The sequence below is a fragment of the Pholcus phalangioides genome, unplaced genomic scaffold (assembly GCF_987345545.1).
Source record: "Pholcus phalangioides strain wild (caught in Gottingen) unplaced genomic scaffold, Ppha-v1.0 ptg000021l_1, whole genome shotgun sequence".
NCBI classification, from domain to species: Eukaryota; Metazoa; Arthropoda; class Arachnida; order Araneae; family Pholcidae; genus Pholcus; species Pholcus phalangioides.
Window position 1 is genome coordinate 8,522,448 of NW_028301614.1, and position 22,175 is coordinate 8,544,622.

The following is a 22,175-nucleotide window of genomic DNA, read 5'->3' on the forward strand; positions in this document are numbered from 1 at the left end:
ACACCAAGGTGCTATCAAAACAATCAATGCTACTAACATATGTGGCATCCGTTGCACATCTCATTCAAACCCAAGCTTTGAAAGTTGATCACCAATTTGTAGAAAGAGTTTAATAAATAGGAGTGCAAACTCTGGCCTAAAAAGTAATATTTCAATACGTAAAAACAAAATACAGGACTTGGATAAGTTGAATGCCTTATACGAATGATTACAAAAAAAAAAAAACCTTAGTAAAAACCAATTAAAAATTGGTAGTACAATAACAAATCCACTCAGACAAGAAAAAAAAATAACCGCATTAGATACATGTTATTTTATTGCATAAAATAAAGTTTTTGCATACACATAAGGTAAGGTATCGAAATGTCCAAAGAAAGGGAAAAAAATGCACTTTGACTCTACAATAATACAGGGCGATTGAAATTTCCCCAAACATTCATTTATGTACATGGCAAAAAAAGTTTGCAACTAATGGTTTTTTTTCCATATGAGTCATATGATATAATATTTGCCATCTAGATTAGTTTTAGTCGAAAAAAAATGAAATGTCAATGTGCAAAAAACATTTTTTTTTAATTTATCCATCTAGAAACTTCCATATTTTAAAATCTTTTTTTTTCACCAGACATAAAAGTTTGGAAATTAAAACTAAAATACACTTGAAAAAGTTGAAACATTGTACTAATAATTTTCAATGCTGCAGTTAAAAATTTCACACAAATAACACTTAGGACACACTAGTATCCAGCAAATAGTAATTGAAAAATACAAAATCAAAAACACCAAATATAATGTACAGTATTTACACATTCGAAGTAGAATGAAGCAATTAAAATATATGAGATAGGTATTAATTTTTTGGGTGTTGTGACAGATAAAACTTATTATGAATTATTAAAATATTTTCAATCTTGATACATTAGCAAATTATTAATTTTGAACGTTCAGCAAATCCATGTCAGATTTTTCTAAAACTATATGCACAGATCCATTCATTGAAAAGTCAAGTTTATAAATTTTCAGATAAAATATAGAAATGAGTAATTTTTATCAATATCTTGCTTCATTATGAAGAAGCAGTCCTCGTAATGGAAAGACAACTTTCCATATATTCATGATGAAACTCATTAAGTCTTTTTATGCCAATAATCAAATGCTGTGAAGCATCGCTTCAGTAATTCAAAAAACAAAGAAACTGCTCTACTGTTATGCTACTTTGTGTGGCAGATACTTAATTTGTTCAGTAAAAATAAAAAGAGGCATAGCCTGCTCAAAAGAAAAAAATATTTTGTTTGAGAAGTCTTATCATATTCATACGTACACAGTATAACCACGATTATCTGAGGTAATTAGGACTTGATCAGCTCAGATCATATCGCTGAACAATTTACCATGGATCTCAAGTTGGGTTGGAAATCTCTCACGCTCTCTAGAGAAAGTCATATTATAATTCCATCCTTGTCTTGAGCACATAGGGGACTTCCAGTGAGGACATATTGAGAAGGCTCCATCTATTCACTTCAGGTTCTATTGGGGGGGGGGGGGGGGAAAGCTTTCTTTTGCCAATTCTTGGGATCCAACTGGCAGACGAGACAGTAGCCACCATAATGGTAGATGAGCATCTTACAGTTGTGCCATTAATGTCCCTGACATAATTAGGACTGTGAGATCATGGTTCTCACATAGGTGTAGGGCAGGCATCTTCAACCCGTTGCTCATGAGCACCACGGTGCTTGATGCTTGTGTCCGATTTCGTGCTCGTGAGCACTTGATCAACATTCCAATTGAAACACCTTGCAAAAATTACATTCAAGGATTGACATCAACCTGATTTCATGCATTTGTATGCTAAGCTTGCTGTAACGGTGCTCTTCTTTTGATGATGGGTACACGCAGTGCTTGTGACTGGAAAAAGGTTGAAGACCCCTGGTGTATGGGCTATTTTATTTAAAGGAAAACTGCCATTTTGTCTAGTTTGACGTTTGCATTAGATAAAAAGTGATATGTTTTCCAATACATATCCCATAGGACCAGTAATTAATTTGTATCAAACAAGTTTGTCTTATCAAGTTTCAACTATATATTCAACAAAGCAATCCTTAATATAAACAATATTTTCATAACAGTGTAATACAGTGGTTCTCAAACTTTTGTCACCCACAACTTTTTTGCCAAATTTATGGTACATCTGTGGCTCTCCAGAATAGTTTAGTACAGGGGTGGCCAACCCTTTTCCAAGCTGTGCCACAATCGAGATTACCTTTGATGCACGTGCAACTTCAAGAATATTAACACACAGGCCATACGATCCATTTTACAGAACATGGAAATCCTCTCTGTTCCTGCAAAATATTGCTTGGCTGTCCTCTTATTCTAGTAAAAATGTGGACAATCCTGAACCTCACACACATGGAACGTACAGCAACTATTCCCAAAGATGGAAAACCAAACACACTGAATAGAAAGTCATCACATAGGTATAAGTTAGCCATCGGTTTACGAACTTAATTCAATTCCTGAAGCCTTGTTCCGAAAACAAATTATTCGCAAACTGAAACAATATCTCATATAAGAATGTAAAATGAAGATGTAAAATGTCCCATTCCTGGGACAATGAAAATCTCTAATGTAAATTTTTTATAACAGCTCCTGTGCAGTTAAAACCAATGGTAAAATCATTAAACGAACACAGAAAAAATAACCAAAGGCATAAAATAAAAATTATTACAGAGCCACGTTCATTGCCATCTACAATCTTATTGAAGAAGCCCTCAAAATCTCTGCCACCGCTTCTTGCCAAGCTTCATCAACAAGAAATATGTAATCTTAGGGTATTCAAATAATGTTTTCAGCATTTCTTGAGTGTTAGTTAATTCTGCAACACACACTATTGTAAAACTTCTTTGAAAAATTTATTTGGTGAAATTGTAAAGCTTTTTAAATTTAAAATGACCAGTTGATCCATGGATGAAGAACGGGAGTAACATTTGAGATGGAGTCTCATCTGATAAAATTTAATTAATCAACCAAGTCTTCGTCTACAAATAAGAAAGAAAAAAAATCAACATATGGCCACAGCAGGGTTTAAGCTAGATAAAAAATTTCTTTCGCAAAAAAGCAAAAATCGGGAGAAAAGCTTTAGCAAAATGCGACAATGCTAATGCATAGCTGCCAACTTTTGAAAATGAAAATTCGGGAGATTTTCGCGCACACCCGTATTTTATGCTAAAACCACTCCCTAATAAATACAATAGGGATTTTTCCAAATAAAATAGGGATTTTCCAAACATAAAAGTGGAAGCGTAGGGAATAAAATCTCTACTCAAAAACTGAAGTCAAATTAAAATAGGGATCTTACACACATGGAAGTTAAACCCTTGGGAATAAAATTCCTACGCAAAAAACAAGTGAAATTGGAGGTCAAAATTTTGATTATTTTTCAATGATGTAAAAATAAATATTGTGTTCAATCAGAAACGCTGTGAACAAACATTCTCCGCGAATGACCCCAAAATCATCGGAAGATGAAGGAAAACACCGTCAATTTTTGAAGAACACTGACTATTTGTGACGTTTGCTTGATGTTTTTTTTCACTTCACGACTGATGATGGCAGTTTTTCCATGACCGATGTTTATGTCCGTAACACAACTTGTACAAAAAGGAAAAGTCAGCCCTCTTCTGGAACGTTTGATGAAAGGAAATTCATCGGAATAAGTATCTTTAAAATTGATTAAATATGTTTTTGCTTATCATTATTCATGCTTTGTTATATCGCACGTACGTAACTTCAACAAAAGAAATTTTGACCACATGTGCATCACCATAATCTTCAATTATTATCCAGAATATATGAATATGAATGTACGATATATGAATGTGAATATCGATATATGAATCGAACCCACTTCAGGACTATTGGCCTCTAAGCCATTTCCCTGCACGATAAGACAAACAACTTTCTCGTTACCATCAGAGAGCTTGTAAAACTTCCTTAAAAAGGGAATTTCCCCATTTACGACGTGTGACGTCATTTCGAAAGAGAAAAAAAAAGAGGCTTCATGCCCCACAAGAAATTCCTTAGGGATTGTTTTCATAAGCGGGGATTTTTTTTAATGAAGTAGGGAACTTTTAGGGACAATTAGGGATTTTTGTGATTTTCGTAAAAATTTGGGAGATTTAAGAACATTTCGGGAGATCGAGCGATGAAGATAAAATTCGGGAGATTCCCGAAAAATTCGGGAGACTTGGCAGCTATGCTAATGTAATGATTGATGGTTGGATGTCTACTCATTCCGTACTTCCTGTACGCATTTTTGCGAAAGTGGCTACTACTTCTTTTGCATTCTACGATTTTCTTTCGTATTTTGCGAAAAATGCGACCATAGCTTAAACCCTGGGCCATGGGCATCTAAAATATGCTTTTTCAGGATTTAGTCCATTTTGCATATTTGTAAGGGGTTGCTTTTCTCCAACCTGTGTGTTAAACCAAGGGTTGACTGTATTTTACGAGTGCCTACCATACTACACATAGGTTTGGCAGCCTACAAAACCATCACTGACAAGATAAGGATTGTTTAAAAGTTTTAATCAAAGAGAATTCCTTTGATTGAAAAAGGAAACACAATTTCTTTAATTTTTGAAAAGCATTCCCGTGCCACTCCTGATACCATGGCATGCCTCAGGTTTCCCCCCCCCCCCCACTGGTTTGGTAGATATGTTCAATTATAAAAGAACCACTTCAAAGCATAAATAAACAAACAAATCAATATTCCTAGCTTGCCGCAACACCCCTGACAAAGGTTTGTGACCCACACTTTGAGAAACACTGGCATAATACTTAAATTAAAGTTTAGTTAGAAGTTACAATATAAAGTAATCGTCAAATCCTAAAAATTCAATAAACTTTTTTTTTATAAGCAAGCAGGCACCGAGAAAGAAAAAAAAAACTGCTACCTAAGGCTTATTTTTCTTGATGAGAATATAAAAACACTGTTACATAGAATTCAAACTTTAAAAATTGTAGACACCAAAATATCTGTAATTATTTGGCAGCTGCGGCAAATATGGAAAGTACATTTTGAATCTTCTTCCAGTATTACTATATAAATGACAAAAAGGGTTATGGGTGCATAAGTTTCTGGTTTCAAAGCGATCCTCACTTAATATTTTCCTCCCTTTTTTTTAAACAATTCAGAGATGTTTGGAGGAATTAGTTGACGCTAAAAACTCATGTTAATTAGCAGTTATAGTTATAGAAAATGAAAATCGCTTAGGGCATAACAAAACCAGAACAGCCTTTTCCAAAACAGTAATAAAATTACATTCAAATCGTACCACAGGTGAGAAAATTAAACAGAAATAAGGCTGTCCTGAAATTTAATTTAAAAACCACTGTTTTAAAAGAGGAACACTAAAAATAATAAGTGCATGAATATAAACTTTAAAGGGAGGAATTTCCGTATTAAATGAACATTAAGTAAAAAACTGAACTTTTGAAATTGCATAAAATTACAGGGATGTATAAATATTGGAATGGCTTCAATATGCTAATTATATATTGCACTGTATTCATTCTATTCACATGAAGGCTAGACCTCTTTGTTATTTTTATTGTAGATTATACCTCATTCTGTCACAATAACATATAAATTAATATTGTTTCCCCTACATTATAGCAGCGCATACTTCTTTTATAAAACAAGTTTTGATAAAGCCTCACGAATTGAAAGCAATGATAATTTAGTGCATCAATCAAAATCTTTCCATGCTAAATACATAGGTGCCAATTTGTCACATGAAATATTTTGCTGCAGAAGAAAAAAATATAGAAAGGGAAAAATGGGGTTTTTTTTTGGAGATGTTATAGCATAACCATATGACCCCCGCTTTCCCAGAACACTCCAATATTTTCCCGTAATTTTGGTCATCTGACTTTCTTTTTATATAAAGATGTCCTGTTTTCTCAATAAAGCTTATAATAGAATGTTTATTTTTCTTTGAAAAATTTATAGCGTAATTTATCTCACGTATTTGGCATATTAATTCTTTTTCCCCCATAGCATTTTTTTAAAATACAGTGAAGCCTCGATATAACAATGTTCTGCAGACCAAGAAAAAATATAGTTAGAGGGATTATTGTGATATTGAGAGGCAATAGGATTTGATATGCTGCTGTTGGCATCTTTTCTAAACTGGCATCGTTAGGGACCACCAAAAAATGTGCTTTTGACTATTTATTTGCAGCAAAAAAGTTTAATTGATTAGTTTCTAAACAAAATTCAGTTAGATGTATTGCCCCTGTAAAGGGGTTTGCCAAATACATATTTGTGTATTACACATAAAGTAGCAATACCAAAAACTTCATTAACACTTTTTTTGATAAGGTGGTACCAAATACAGATGTTATCAGACATCCTCGTAAGAACTAATATGTAGTGAGTTTAAAACGTATTGAAGGATATTTAGAGCAAAATATATAAAAATATCATTGTAGCAGCTTCAAAATATCCTAAAAATGCATATCGTTATAGAGGGGTTTATCATGGTTAAAGGATATTGTTGTATCGAGAGGAGTTTATCATTAGACTATAGGTGATTCCAAACAAGATTTGAAAAAAATAATGTTATAGAGGAATTCGCAGTTGTACTGAGCATCATTGTAGCGAGGTTTCACTGAATATTATACTATTTCATATAATATATTTTAATCCACTCTGATTTGAAGAATCTAATTTCCAACCGGGAAATTTTAATGAGGCCCGAAAATTGGAAGGCTCCCAGGTAGATCCAAAGCATTAGCACCCATGTAAATAGCAATCATTTCCATCTTGATCTCCAAGATATAAACAGATATCTGAACTATATGTTACTTATTGAAATTGCATATCAAAACATGCAGATCTCTGAAATTCATACAATTTGGTTAAAACACAGGAAAGCATTTGAGAAACAGTCACAGACAAATTGAAATACTCAGTTTCTTAAAATTTGAAAAATTAAACTGATGAAGTATATTCTCTTCGAGGCTTGAATGCCAGGGCTTTATATACACACAGAAGCATATGCATGCATATGTAAAAGGTAAATCAAAGTCTTCTCTGAAAAGAAATTTGGAATTTTCGTCCATTCAAAATACCAGGTACATCACTATCACCCAATATGCAAAATAATATGTGCAACATTATATTCTAGCGCTTACACAATTCAATACGTAAATATTCACTGTACAAATATTTTTCAACTGGTCTTTAAGAGGAAATAGGCCAGTTCATTAACTTTTTTTTAATTCAGTACTCACGCCACCATAGGATAAAGATTTCTATATAAAAAGAGTTTATTTACAAGCAAATTTTGTTAGCTCTTTGGCTAAAAAAAAGGAGAAAAAAAAAAACACTTCATACTTAAAAATAAATGACAAATAATAATAAAAAAGGAAATGAATTTTTTCCCCCTCTAAAAAAAAAGTAATAGGTTATATATTTAGAACAATTATCAACACAAATACTTATTTTTCTCTAAAAAAAGCTCACCTCTTGGGCATTAACACGCTTAACAGAAATAATCCTCATATTCTTTTTAAGTTAAAAACTTTACAAGATATACTTGATTACATGCAATCACTGGCAAAATGATCAATAAATTGATGAAGACGGGGAAAATGTGAACAAAAATAATAAAATACTGCAAGTATTTACATAAAAATGGGGGGATGCCAAAAATATATTTGAATACAAAACTAACGGAGAATGTTACAGCTGCCTCATTCGTGACCTTAACAAATAAAATAAAAACAAACAAAAAGAAAGAAAAGTTTTGATTAAATTTTGAACTCGCAAATATAGTTTTCACTTTCAGGAAAAACTATTTGCACACCTGGATGACAAAAAAAAAGAAAAAAATTTATTTACACAAGCAGTTTTCAAAAATTCAGCCATGTGAAAATTCAATTTACAAAATTGAATCTTTTTCAATTTCAATGAATGAAGATTTGGTTGTGCTATCATTACTGACCATATTCACATGCTAATGAATGAAAATGTTTGCTTTAAGGGGAAAAAAAACGCAATTAGATTCAATAAGTATCGCATACAGAACTAGAGCTTTTCAATGAGCAGAGCCTTCCCACCCCTCCCCAATTAAGTAATCAATCAAACCACAAATGAATACAGAATACACTGGTTGAGTGGATAACTTTATCTCATGTAATTGAATTTATATCGCACCAGAAACAAAATATGACCAGTCAATGAAACCGCCAAACTGAATGGGTAACTGAATCTTATCTTGCTTGCATTTAAATACAATTTTTTTGTCACCTTGCAAGTTAAAAAAAGCAATCTTAACAAGATTAAATGCTTCATAACATTAATCCAGAAATATTGTTTAGTGATAATCATATCGGTACGAAACTGAGTAGGGAACGGAGCCAGGTCAAAATTAATGAACATTTTTAATATTTAAAGGAGCTTAATATCTCACTTTTCACTGCCAAGCCAAAGAAATTTATTTTGTACACATGTTTTTCACCTTTTTTTTTTTAAACTCTCAATTCATTTCATGTATGATTTTTTAATAAGTAGCTTAAGGTCATTTTACACACAACAAACACTGGCTAATTGTGACTGAGACCCATTGCCTAAAGCTAAATTTTAGCTATGCTTCCATGCCACTTCTCAGATTCAAATTAACCAAACCAAAAGAACTCTGCTTAAAATTTTGAAATATCGCGAGTTGAAATTTTTCCCCCAAAGCAAATGCAACTAGTTAATTAGACAGAAAGGAGTAAAAACAAAAAACCTACAAATGTTGAAAAAAATTTCTTTAAAAAAAAAAAAAATTCTAAAAAAGAGCTATTCTATAATTAAAGCACTATTACAGACAATTCAAAGTTAGGTAAAAATAGAATACACCATGGGTCATTAAAATGAAATTTCTCTTTATACATAAAATCAGACAATTTTATATATTTTTTGATGGTACAATGCATCCAAAGTGCCATGCATACAAGTCATTAGATCTTGTTTCAAGTCATAACACTATCTGTCAATAAAGGAAGTCTCTCAGGACGAGAAAATCAAAGAAATATGTTTCACTCAAATGTTTTGCACTGTGATAGCGTGAGGGAGGAAGGGAAGTTTAATTACGACTGGATGAACACATACAAACAAATAAATTGATGGTTTAAAAAATGTGCGTATTATGTTTGGCATCGAGTGTTTGAACTTCTTGCACAGGGATAAAAAAACAAACTTTTCTTAAATCAGCAATTATCCTAATAATAAACACGTGAAGAAAACACGGAAGATGTGCCGAGTCGCAAAAGAAAGGCTACTGAAACTTGTATGGAATAGCAGATTGTGTTCTTCATAAAATTAAACGAGAATCAACTTCCAAACATTGAAGGACCGGACACATCCCGCTTCCCATCTCAGAGAGAGATCAAAGCTTTCCCGGGGGATGGGTGTTTCAAGTTAAACAAGAAAAGCCAGAGATATATTCAAAGACGCATTCCCCATCCAGAAAAATAAACTACCCTTTAAATTACTACATTGTCAACTGTAAATATTTTGAAAAATCAGGTTTTCATGGTCATTGTCAATATCATGATAAATTATGGTCAAAGAAGTTATGACTATTTAGTTGGGATATGAGCAAATATGCCCAGATTACTAGATTATCTTTGAAGAGTATTGATGCAATACTAAATAAGTGAAAAATTCTAAAAGAGTAGGGAGAAAATGACAGTCGACGCTCATTATAACGACTCCACGGTATACCGACCATTCCGTTACACTGACCAGTAGGACAAGTCCCAAATGCTTTCATATAAGAAATATCCAATATGTTTATCTTTCGATATATACACTTACTAACCAATATAACATTAGTTTTCGACAGACAATGGGAGTCGTTATAACACACGTGCAGACTGTAGTAAATTTTTGGAAAATACAACCTTACAATATATGAAAAAGCTTATTGTCAAACGCGTAACATAATGAAATGTCTCAAAACAAAGGTTTATGAAAAACTATTAAACATTTTTTTTTTTATTAGATTGCGAACATTTTATCTGGGAATTGCAAATGAATGAGACTGCCAACATTCTCAGCATGTTAGCACTAATATTTCTTCAGAAGAAATCATCACCGGGAAAGTATGGGCATTAAAAGGCACATATTCAGGCCGAATAATTAAAAACTTAAGGCATGACAAAAACATGAAAGAAATAATAACGTAACACTAAAAAAAGTTAAAACCACTGTAAAAAAAAAAATTAAAAACAACCACACAGAAATAAAAACAAACCCCACTTTAAATATGAAACAAGCAAAAAAAAAAAATTTTTTTTTTACAACCTTTTTAGTATACACATTAAAGGCATGATGCTAATACAAAACAGTTACAATATTATTCATCGTCATGAAATCGTGAATTCTAACTGCTTTTTTAAAGCAGCAGAATGTAAAATACAGATGATGTCAGCATGAAAAAATAATGATTCAGTGCTAACTTTACAATAATAGTGGCATTCTAGCCTCAAAAATGCACATTGTACACACGTACACATAAGTATGAAATTGTAATGAGATTCATGATGCATCATCATGCTTGCCGGTTATTCATATATTACTTGAAATCTTTGGTGCCAATGCCCTGCAATTTTAAGTAACAAGCACTACACCGTATCACGGAGTACAAGTCAGTCCACAGTCAAACATCTGTAATCGATTTTTACAGATCATAGAATGCACAAATGATACATAACGCTGAAATTCATACTAAGACTAATCAAACATATAATTTATATGCATTACAATCGAAATCTAAATCATTTATGACAACACTACTTTATATATATATATATAATGACACTTCATAAATATCTAAGAACCATTATAAGACCGCAACCAAACCATACAATTCCTTGCCACCTATTCCAAGAGTCGCATAGCCATACATGAGAGGTCTGCATATGTCTGGCCCAGAGTTAAATATCATGGCCTGTTCACAAACTTTCCATCCAACATATACACGTTAATCGTGAATCCTATTATTTTTACCTGATCTTGTTTGGAAAAAATATCCATTTCATACAGCGAACTTCAAAATTGGATGCCAGGTGCAGGATTCGTGAACATGGCCATTGTTCCATATCAACATCATACAGTATTTTTATATGTACTGACAAGATTTTGAAAGTGTATAAAAGTATGACGACCGATTACATGCTTTCTACTCAAGTCAAATGCCAATTCCATTGATAGTTCTCAATCAATGCAATATTTTCCACGAATGAATACTTGAAAGGACCATCCAGAAGAGAATTAAAATCAACATTTTGTCCCTACATGTAAGTATCACACCAGATTAAACAATGCGGGATCAGCTGAAAGAATTTCAGCACCTACATCTTTAATTAAAGAGTCCCGTATCTGCTAATCAGTCTAGAAAAAATTTCTGGTGAATACTAACTGGATTATAATGCATATGTATCTGTGGGAGTGTATGAGAAAATAAGTGGATCGTAAACTTCATTACAACTCGATCCTTAAAAATATTTATAAAGGGATATAGATAAAATTTGCGATGTTATTTATTGTTTCTTCAAAAAAACATATACATAGATATGCAAATATATGTGATGCCGAAACAAAAACCAGAAGAGTAATTAATGAAGGTAGTACCAATCTTCAGGGTTTATTTTATGTAAATTACAAGCTCCCAACATGAGTGTTTTGTTTGAGTTTAATGAGAATTAACTGATTTTTGATTTTATATTATGCATTTTCTCCGAGCAGATAGATGCCTTGATCTGTATTGGGCAGATGGATTTATTAAATAAAAGAAACTACAGAATTTTCAGCAGTTCAAACCCACCATTTAAAATAAGGAGGATATATTTAGAATCTATTGGGAAATCGGGCTATGGCATTTCATTAATCACAACCAATTACGATGTGAAAAACTAAATAAGCTGCTCTGCTCGACTCCTAAATGGAGATGTATAGGTCGAGCTTTGGAGCGGCAGCCATAGCAGACCTCTGCTCGATAGAAAAAGAAAACAAAAAAAAGGCAAAAACCTGTGTTGGGAATTCAACCTGATGGTAGTATTTTATGCTCAAGTCCAATTGTATGGTCCAGGCAAGTGTGGCTGAGTGTAAGTGTTCGATTGCAAGTAAGGACTTGAAGATACTGTAGTGTTATTGTTGTGTGCTTGGTTAAAGTTGGGAACTACCATGGAGCTGCCATGAGCAAAGTTTGAAAGCGACTGCTGGGCATATCCCATAGCCATGGCCTGTGAAAGTGACATTGATGAGGACATAGATGAGATGGCTGCCATAGAAGAATTGCCGCTGTCACCAGACATTGACGATATAGCAGCCATGGAGGAATTTCCACCTTCCATTGCCATGGATGAGATTGCAGCCATTGATGAGTTAGTACTCTCAGCAGTTGTAGTGGCACCACTAGTGGTGCAGATATTGTTGGTTGCATTCTCCAAGGTTGGCCCAGGACTGAGAGTAGGTGGGGGTGGTGAAGAACTGCTTACCTGGGAGGCAGGTGTCTGGGCATTCGAGCGAGATGGTGAAGACGATCCTGAATTCGAGGTCTGTTGAGTCAACTGAGGTATCTGAGACAAGGCATTTGAAACTGCATTTGGTGCTGAAGAGCCCTCCAAACTATCATTACTGTCTCGTGATGGCTCATCTAAACGAGGCTGCTTTATCATGGGACCCATACCCATCATACCCTGTTGTGGATACTGGAGAAGAAAAAAAAACCAATTATAATTGCATTGTCGTGGAAAAATAAAGTAAAAAGGCAAAAAAACGTTTCTGAATCAGTGGGATGAGTTGGTTCGAGTCTCAAAAATTTCTCACTTTGAATATAATATAAATATAATATAATATAAATTTTAAATATAAAAATGTATTAAATACAAGAAACAGGATCCTAACTGTCAATAATTACTACAAATAAAAATACATAAATCAACAATTTTCTTTCTTCCAATATCCATCTTTTGCCCTGGCCGTCTTACAAGACTACAATATGGAGGAATTTTCCTCACACCCCCAGTTGTTTTATACGAGTAGAATAGAATTATTTAAGAAAAAATACATGTGGCAATTCAGCAAATAAAATCTTAAAATCTATTATTAGGTTCTTACGACGAATTCACCATTTTAGTTTAAGGAAAAATTTCGACAACGCTTCTTACTCTCAAGAGATTTATTATTTGATAGATGTTTTATATTTTTCACGGAGCTAAACTTTCTACTTGTAATTGGAAATAATTCTTGCTGCACATAGTGATTTTACGACATGAGTATAAATTCAACCACGATCCCCAAAAAGCTGACTTGCGCCACAGAACGATCACAGTAACTTAAAGAAAATAACCATTATGCATAAAAAACACAATCATGGGAATGTTTACTGCAAAACATTTTCAGCCCCAAAGCAGAATGTATGAATGTCTTTCACTGTTCTGCAACGAGGCCTCAACTGTGACTAGAACTGTTCTGAAATTCCCACAATAGTGTTCTGTAGAGTAGGACCATCTTTCTATTATTCCCATAATAGTTCTGCTACAGCACTGACATACATCCAAATTTTCAGCACATTATGCTCTGAGGATTTTGTCAGCTGAAGGCTCATTGCAAAAAAATGCAAAACATTTGCTACAGGGCTGAGACACATTGCTCAAAGTTGATTCTAAACACTTTCTCCTATATCTCTAACGGAGATTCTAAACATCAGCATAGTTTTTGTATGGTAACAATAAGCTGTTTCCTTAGAGCCATCCCTTTCTTCCGAAAGTGGAATTACTATCTCTATGACATAACAAGGACTCTAACCCAGTTTCAAACTCATGAAATCTCGAACCATCCTTTGGCGCAGTAGGCAAGTGACTTATCAACCTGGGCTACATACAATGCCCTTCTTTTTTCATAGATGAGACAAGACTAAGCAAATAACAGAAATTTAAAGGTATATAAATTTTAATTTTGAAAACTTTTTTAAATTCTAATAATTGGGAGCAATCAGCCATTTTAAATTAAATAGACCTACATTTTTTTTTCAAGCAACTTTGTAAGAAATAAATAAGAAATAGTACAATTACCTTCCTTCTGTATTCTTCCATCAACTGTTCATATCTCATCTTTTCTTCACTCTGTTTTTCAATATATTTGCGTTTTTCCTCATCTGTCATTCCCCTCCAACGTTCACCACCTGAGAGAGAAGGAAAAAAAATTAACACCATTCATGACCAGCATTAGAGATAGACACAGGGTATGAAAAAATCATGATTAAAATTAACTGACTGCTTATTAATTAAAACAAATCTTGTTAATCATTAAAAATGCATATTTTCATATCACCTTTTTTCTTCTAATTGTTCAAATTTAATTAAGCATTAATGAATAAACTACAAACAAGCTATAAGCAAAAAATATGAACGCCAAAAATCTGTGTTTATGTAACATGAAAGCTCACTGAGCCCAAATTAACTTCATGGATTAACATTCTTTTTGTAGAAATTACTTTTAGTCATGAACCACTCCGCCAAAAGTGAATGAGTGGTAGCAACTCAGTATCACACATATGGTGCAGGTATCTCAATCCACTCGATGTACAACCAAAAGGCCATTCAGCATGAACTAAATAAAACAAATTCCACTGACAAAACTGTTTCTTGCATAATGAATGATGTGTTTCCGACTTGCATGATGCTGCTTAATAGTTTACACATTTTTATTCTTTCACAGATTTAATGAGTTTTGGTAAAAAAACTAGCAAACTCAAAACTTTAATACAAAAAGTAAAATTGAAAGCCCAATGATATGTTGGTACAACATCTATTATTTTGAATCAGCAATTAGGGCAAGGCTTTTTACACAGAAAATTATTCCTGTTTTTTAATCATGGGAACCCTAGAGCCACATTGCGATGCACTGCATATAGTGCAGTTTAGCTCCCTATATTTTTCTGCAATGTTTTCCACAAGATTGGCAGGTTTTTGATGCATGATAGTTTAAACTGTCACGTCAAAAACCTCAAATATTGCTTTTCAATTTAAAAATTCCCGTTGAAAATACATAAATTGACTGCATGTAATGTTTAAAGTGCCTACGTTATACAAATAATAAATACTTGATATGATTGTAAAATAATATTCTGCTGTCTACAGAATTATTTTGGACAAGATATGTATATTTTTTCTTGAAAAATATACAATTTGAATAGAGCATAGCATAAATGCTGAAGCCGAAAACTAGAGAAGGATTCAATATTCTTCGATTCAAGATGAGATTCTCAACCTTTCAAAATTTCTTCAACTGCTTATATATGTGTATTGATATAAACCATCTGCCGTACTCTTTCATAACATATAGGTGTTTAAAAGTTCTTTTACGCCAAAAATGTAACATTGATTTTTGTGTTATTATTAACTTATCTAGATAAATCACTGATACTTATAACAATACCTTCATTGTGCATAACATGAGAATGTATCTAGCAATCAAAATACTAAATTGTTGGACCATATGATGTTTACGAAACTCCTATTACATTCTAAGCACAATAGTAAGAATGATTAAGTTTGACTATTATATGGTATATTTATTATCATTTATAATGCTGAAGGGATTTTCCAATTGAAGATGCATCTAAACATGCAAAACAATGCTTTGGATATCAAGTGCAGCCAGCTCTGTTTTAATTGAAAATACTCTTTAAAACTCTGTATTTGTACAACCTAAGCCAATAAAATGTTTAGGTGGTAATAAATGAGCTTAATTACAATAATAATCCCAGAAGGCATGAAATGCACTTATTATTAATTAGTACATCAACAGATGTTGTTCGAGAACTTTCAACATAGAATGAAATTTTGAGCAGATCATAAAATTTAAAATATCAAAATTTATATTTTATTTTTCAGTAACTATACGGTAATTAAAAACATAAAACACACTAATCTACATAAAAGTCATTTTTTGTTACTTAACATATCTATTAGGTTAAAAAAGAACTATTTGACACCATTGACAATAAATTCTTGACTTTTGCTGATTGAGTAATAAGTAAATAAGTTTTTGTGTGTTTCTGAAACCAAAAACCTAATGCAGATGCCCTATCACACATATTTTGAATGAATTAACAGCTCTATTTCACTTGATAAATTTAACACAGATAATCAGTAGTTCAGATAAAATGGACCACAAAATTACATATCTGTTCTAGATATGTTTATGTCCTTTTTCATGTCGAAAAATTCAAAATTTCAAATTATAATCAATATATATATAATTTAATCATATTAAATTAATGTTTAAAAATAAAACAAAATTTTGCACTGTATCTGGGGATTAAGTTCAAGTATATATTTTTACCCCAAAGAGATTTCCTATACTTCTTTTAATCACAAACTTTATCACATATCAATAACATGCAAACCACACCAGGTTACATTTCCTTCAGTATCATTGAATTTAAGTAAAGAAAAAACGAAATTTAAATTTTGTGATTTAAATCGGCGTACCCTAAGTAGACAATTTGGAAAATATTCCTCCCATCCAAAGAAACTAATTTCTCAAAATTCAAAACATTATATACTGCTACGGGTGTTTTTTTTTAACCAAACCATGTAAATTCAGATTATATTCAGATTGAAAAAGTTGATGAAGAAAAAAAATAGAAAAAACTTTGCTAGAGCTTTCTACAAATTCTCACGTAATAGGCGACACATGTTCAAACTCCATGATTAATGATACATACATACCAGGGTATGTATCCTCTAGCAAAAAAGCGAAAATAGGGGGAAAATACTACAATGCTAATGATTGATGGTTGGATGTCTACTCGTTTTGTACCTCCTGTGGGCATTTTTGTGCTATTACTTCTTTCACATTCTAAGATTTTCTTTCGTATTTGGTGAAAAATGTGACCATAGCTTAAACCCTGATACATACTTTTGCTAGTTTCAGTTTCTAAGTAGAAGTTTGGAAACGAGACATTCCATACACCAGTAAAAATTTTTGGGCAAAACTTTAGATGATGTTAACTAATGGGGGGGGGGGGGGAAGAGAAATCAAGTACAGTATGCCAAACGAGTAACTCACCTAGTTTTGCCAGAGCAGCAACTCCACCTTCTGGCTCTCTACCAGCCATTTCTTTTCTCAAATCACCCATGAATAACATGAAAGCGGTACCTGGTCGCTTTGGTTTGTTCACATCTCTTGCAGGTTTGTAAATTGCCATCTGATCAGAGACAAAAAAATAAAAATTAATGAAAAACTTGCAATTAAGTGAAAAACGAAATCACTGGAACACACACAAAAGGTCCCCGATCATAAGATCAAGAATACTTATGGAAGGTCGATGAAAAAAGAAGCAATGTGCCTGCAAAAATATTTTAATTCATAAATGTATATGGCATAAAATAAAAACTATAAAAACATTTCCATAACAATAGTATGCACGCAACCATTCACTACAGCATTCGAAAAAACCAACTCTTTATTCCTGACGTCTTGACAAGCTATTCGGCTTTGACCCAGTCTTACAGGTAGCCCTCCCTCCCCATCAGCTATAACGAGAAAACAACTTACAGGAGAGAACCATGTACGGAAAGTGACTAGAACGACTAATCCTTGTCACTGTCTTTAACAAGGTACCTACAACTTTTGACTGATTTCCATGAACATAAAATAATGGGACATTTTTAAAACATCACATTGATACAGTATTATCCCTCCCAAAAAGTTACATGTTATACAATAATACTTATTTAAAAATACATATACATTAGAACATCGATTATCCGAACACATCGGGACTGAAGAGTGTTTGGAAAAGTGAAAAGTTCAGAAAATCAATTTTGAAACTAATTCGATAACCCAAAAGAATAAATTAAAATTCAGCAACAAAAACCTTAAAATAATAAAATTTAAGACTTATTCTGAAAAGTAAATGGAAAAAAAAAAAAAAAACAATGTATCACAAAATAAAAAGGTAAAACAAATACATACAAACGGCATCAAATCATTCAAAAAAAAAAAAAAAAAAAAATCTATCTATCTTTAATTGCTTCAACTTGCTTATATGACACTTTGCAGCCTCATCCCGTAACAATTGAAGAGGGTCAGTGTTAAGCCGTGATTCTAACTACGGGAAACATTTTGAGAAGAACTGTTCTGTCTCACTGTGCATTATTACATCTACCATTGGTTCATCTCCGTCACTTTTACAGTCATCCTGATCAACTTGATCATTCACCTTCAAAATTATTTCTCCGTCATCCAAAAAATGATATCCCAGATCATTACTATCACTTTTCAACCACTGAGACACATCCTCTTCATCGCAGAACTGGAATACAGGGATTTCCTGAAGCATATCTAAGCATTCTTTCAAATCTGGAGGATTTTGATCGTCTTTAGTGATTGAGTTAAAAGCTATGAAGATACAGGCATAACTTCTTAAAACATCGCGAGACAGGGTTCATACTCATTTTCATAAAAAAAATTTCCCCTGACTTTTCCAGTCCAACTTTCAAAAAATTCCAAGTTTTTTAAATCAAAAAACTGGTATAAATTATTAAAAATTTACAAAAAATTAATTATAAAATTAATAATTTTATTTACAATACCATAATAACATCATAATTGTAGATTTTTTTTTTACACGCATTTATGGTTTTCAAATACAGCTGATGGAGAAGAAAAATGGAAGAAAACATAATTAAGAAATGAAAGATATCCCTTTTCTGCAATTTCAATGCCCACAAGATTTAAGCCTTTAGTAGTTGTTTTCTCTGTGACATAATTTAGTCAAAAATGTAGTTGGTTTCACTGCATCGAAATTCTTTACAGTTGGCTTGCACTCGGGTAAGCGATAGAACCGAGAAGTTTAGCAATCAGGGGTTGTTCACTGAACTCCTCTGATTTTACATGCTTAATGTGGTTCTGGATAACTTATGTGCCCACGTTGCAAGTTTTGCTGCAAAGCTGACACCACGATTTATACGGGTCATTTTTGATTGCTTTGATCCAATCAGCCTACTGACGATTCAGGTTTTTATCCGACCACACAAGTTTTCTTATAACTCATTGTCTTCAAATAAAAATACTAACGTGGAATATCAAAATATACACGTGCGTCATCCGCCGTTCCTAACTGGTAAACTTACAAAATTATCACAACTGAGCTTTGTACCCATGGCTTTCTATGATGCACAGTTATGACGTTTCTGGAAACACTAGAAAGAGTTATGATAACATTGTAGCAATACGCTTTTCCAAGCGGACTTACGAAATCCTCGTTCCTCCTTGGCAGTATCTATAGTTTTGTGCAATATTTTACGGATTATCAATATTTACGATGTTATCGGAATTCCTTTTTTTTATCCTGACTGAATTTTTTTTTCTCTTTATTATTTTTTTTTATCGATCTTTTTTCCCGATCAGACGACAATCGTGATGATTTTCCAGGTCGTCGTCTGAAATTTCCAGGTTTTAAAACAAAAATGGGTCATTTTCCCTGATTCCCGACTTTTTTTAATAAAAAAAATTTTCCCCGACTTTTCCCTGACCCAAACGAACCCTGCGAGATACAAGCTTTTGCTACCATGTAACAAGCAGTCCGTCACATTTAGTGTTTTTGCAAAAGACAAGATATCCTGCGTGGAATTCCCTTCCTCAATCAGCAATTATTTTAGCAACTGCTTTCTGAGAAGATTTGTGTGTAGGAAATTTATATATTTTTCTCATCAGTTTTTTACACTCTCTTGAAGAAATTGAAATATTCCAGTGTTTAGAAATTTCCCAGACTTTCAATCACTTCTTTGTCTGATCCCTGCCCACAATTCCCCCCGACTTTCTAGGCTGTAGGAACTCTGTTTAAGCATAGACTTTTCACCATTTGTGCCAGATGCAGTGAAGACCCTATGAGGATTATTCGTATGCTGAAACACTTGACTTTTGGCAGTTTATGCAGGTACGTGAGCAAGAGGTAATGCCAGTCTTCTGTGCGAGCCACACGGAACACTCGTGTATCCAGTTTCACAGAGGTATTCACTCCAGGACGTGGAAGACCATGCAAAGTAGTGAAGATGTCCCTTCGCATCAAAGATGGAACCAGCAGCTGAATGTGACCTGTGTAGACATCACAGTGCAGGAACAGACTGGAATTTCAATGAAGTAGGTGTAAGATTGGTTAACAAAGGCTGAATCTCCTTATCTTTGGCCTGTTCATCTGCCATTCTTTTGAAGTCGATGGAAGATTGTATGTTTATAGTGAATATGGTTATCCAAAACAATGCATCTGCCAACTGTTTGAGAGAATCCATATACACTAAAATCAAGCACTGTATTGAAAAGTTTTTCCTTTTCGTTATAGGGTAAATGTCCAAAACTTGGACTTCAGAGGGGCCCAGTGTCATTACGATTCAATTTTTTACATAATAAATTCACTGGAAACAATCACGACAAACAATTTTCGATTGCAAAAAATTACCTCTAAAATTGGAGACTTCACACATTCTTACACACACACACACACACACACACACAAAAATTATAGAAAATCAGATTTCTTTTTACAAGCAAAGGTTTATTCCTTTCATAAAAAATAAACTTGTTCTACGTTTTTTTTAAAATTTTCTTTATGAGGATCAAAGAATGATTTCAATTAATTTCTAATAATTAACAACAGAATGCAACAAATATGTATTTAGAATTGAAGTTAAAAGACTAAATTTTTGATAACACTGATCTTGTAATCAATTTCGTAACCTTCACATACCTCTTTTTTGTACCTTTCCCTATCCTGAGCAGCAATATCCAGAAATGGCTGCTTCTCTTCATCAGTCATGCCCTTCCATTTTTCAGCACATTCTTTGCCGAATTCCCCAATCTGAAAATCAGGATGAAATGAAGATGTTATCATAGAAAATAGATGTAAATTAAAGAGAACAGGCAATGGCAAACTAGAAACTAAAATACGTTAAAATCTCTGCAATAAAGTTCAATTAGTTTTACAATGCATACCATCTTGCAATAGTACAAAAAACATATATGGCCATTCTCACGAAACTGGGCAAAAAACAAAAAGAACATAGTCAAAAAAAGAAAAATATTCATTGAGAAACTTCATCTGCTGATAAATGAAATATAGTCAGCAGCAAAAGTTTGTTTAGAATTAATGGTACAAAACATTCATCCAAGTTTAACCATGTTAAGAGATACTCAAAGTGTCAAGTCAGATTTGCCTATTTCAGCATTTAAGAATACTAACTAAAACAAGGATAAAACTGCATGTTAACTGCCTATACTCCCGAGCCAGCAAGTTAGAATTCTAGGGTTAACTTGATATATGGACCATGCTTGACACTTGCAACATGTGTTCCATACATTTTGACACTTTATTTTCAACTTGGAAAAGCACCAATACTCTGAATATTTTTTCAATTGCATTTATGTATATATTTTTTTTTTGTGTTTCTCGTTTTTTTTTTTTCATGAATTTCATGGGAACCACACATTTCTAATTTATCTGTTTTGCTAGAGCATGAGAGGCATTCTCAAAGCAAAGTCTTTAGTTGAAAAATTACTGCAGCTTGATGTTACAACCGAGAAATTTGGATTTTTTTTTACTTCCCCTCCCTAACTTTAGATCAAACCTTCCTTCGAGTTACCCAGTACCAGGAGAAAGACATTTGTACATGTTTCGCAACTCTAATCAAAAAGCAAACATGTTCAAAAACACATGCTTTTCAGGAATAACAGATGTCTCAGAAATGAAACACATGGTAAAGTGAAAATAATTTTCACTTATATATCTCTCCCAAAAAAAAAGTAGCCAGGAGAAAGACATTTAAATAAAGATACGTGCCTCTTATTTCCTGAATAAACCTAATTTGTGAAGTAATTTACAATTGCTATGGATTTAAAAGTAGATTCAAGTGATGGCTGCATTCTTAACCTTCTCAATACCAAATTTGATAGGTGGTAACTGAAAGTACACGATCATAAAAATGCATATGTTACTGCCAAAGCCCAAAGTTGGCCAATTCACGATGGGGCCAGCCCAGTTAGTTGACCTGGCCAGTCTCAAATTCAGGTCCTATATATATTTATCCCTGTATCAGTCCCTATGATT

General features: G+C 33.1%; 1 protein-coding gene across 2 annotated transcripts in view; it reads right to left on the reverse strand.

Annotated features, from left to right (window-relative positions):
- Window positions 1-4,968: 4,968 nt before the first annotated feature.
- Window positions 4,969-22,175, reverse strand: part of LOC149070569 (uncharacterized) — a 28,039-nt gene continuing 10,832 nt past the window's right edge. Inside the window, exons 3-7 of one of the 2 annotated variants that reach the window (XM_089249133.1) lie at window positions 20,820-20,930; window positions 17,138-17,276; window positions 14,134-14,243; window positions 12,556-12,768; window positions 4,969-5,100 (exon numbers count right to left, since the gene is read on the reverse strand). In XM_089249133.1, coding sequence (XP_089105259.1) covers window positions 5,098-5,100; window positions 12,556-12,768; window positions 14,134-14,243; window positions 17,138-17,276; window positions 20,820-20,930 — 576 coding nt within the window. In that variant the 3' untranslated portion in view covers window positions 4,969-5,097. Of the gene's footprint in view, window positions 5,101-11,580; window positions 12,769-14,133; window positions 14,244-17,137; window positions 17,277-20,819; window positions 20,931-22,175 lie in introns of those variants that run through there. The other variant, XM_089249132.1, reaches the window with a different exon arrangement.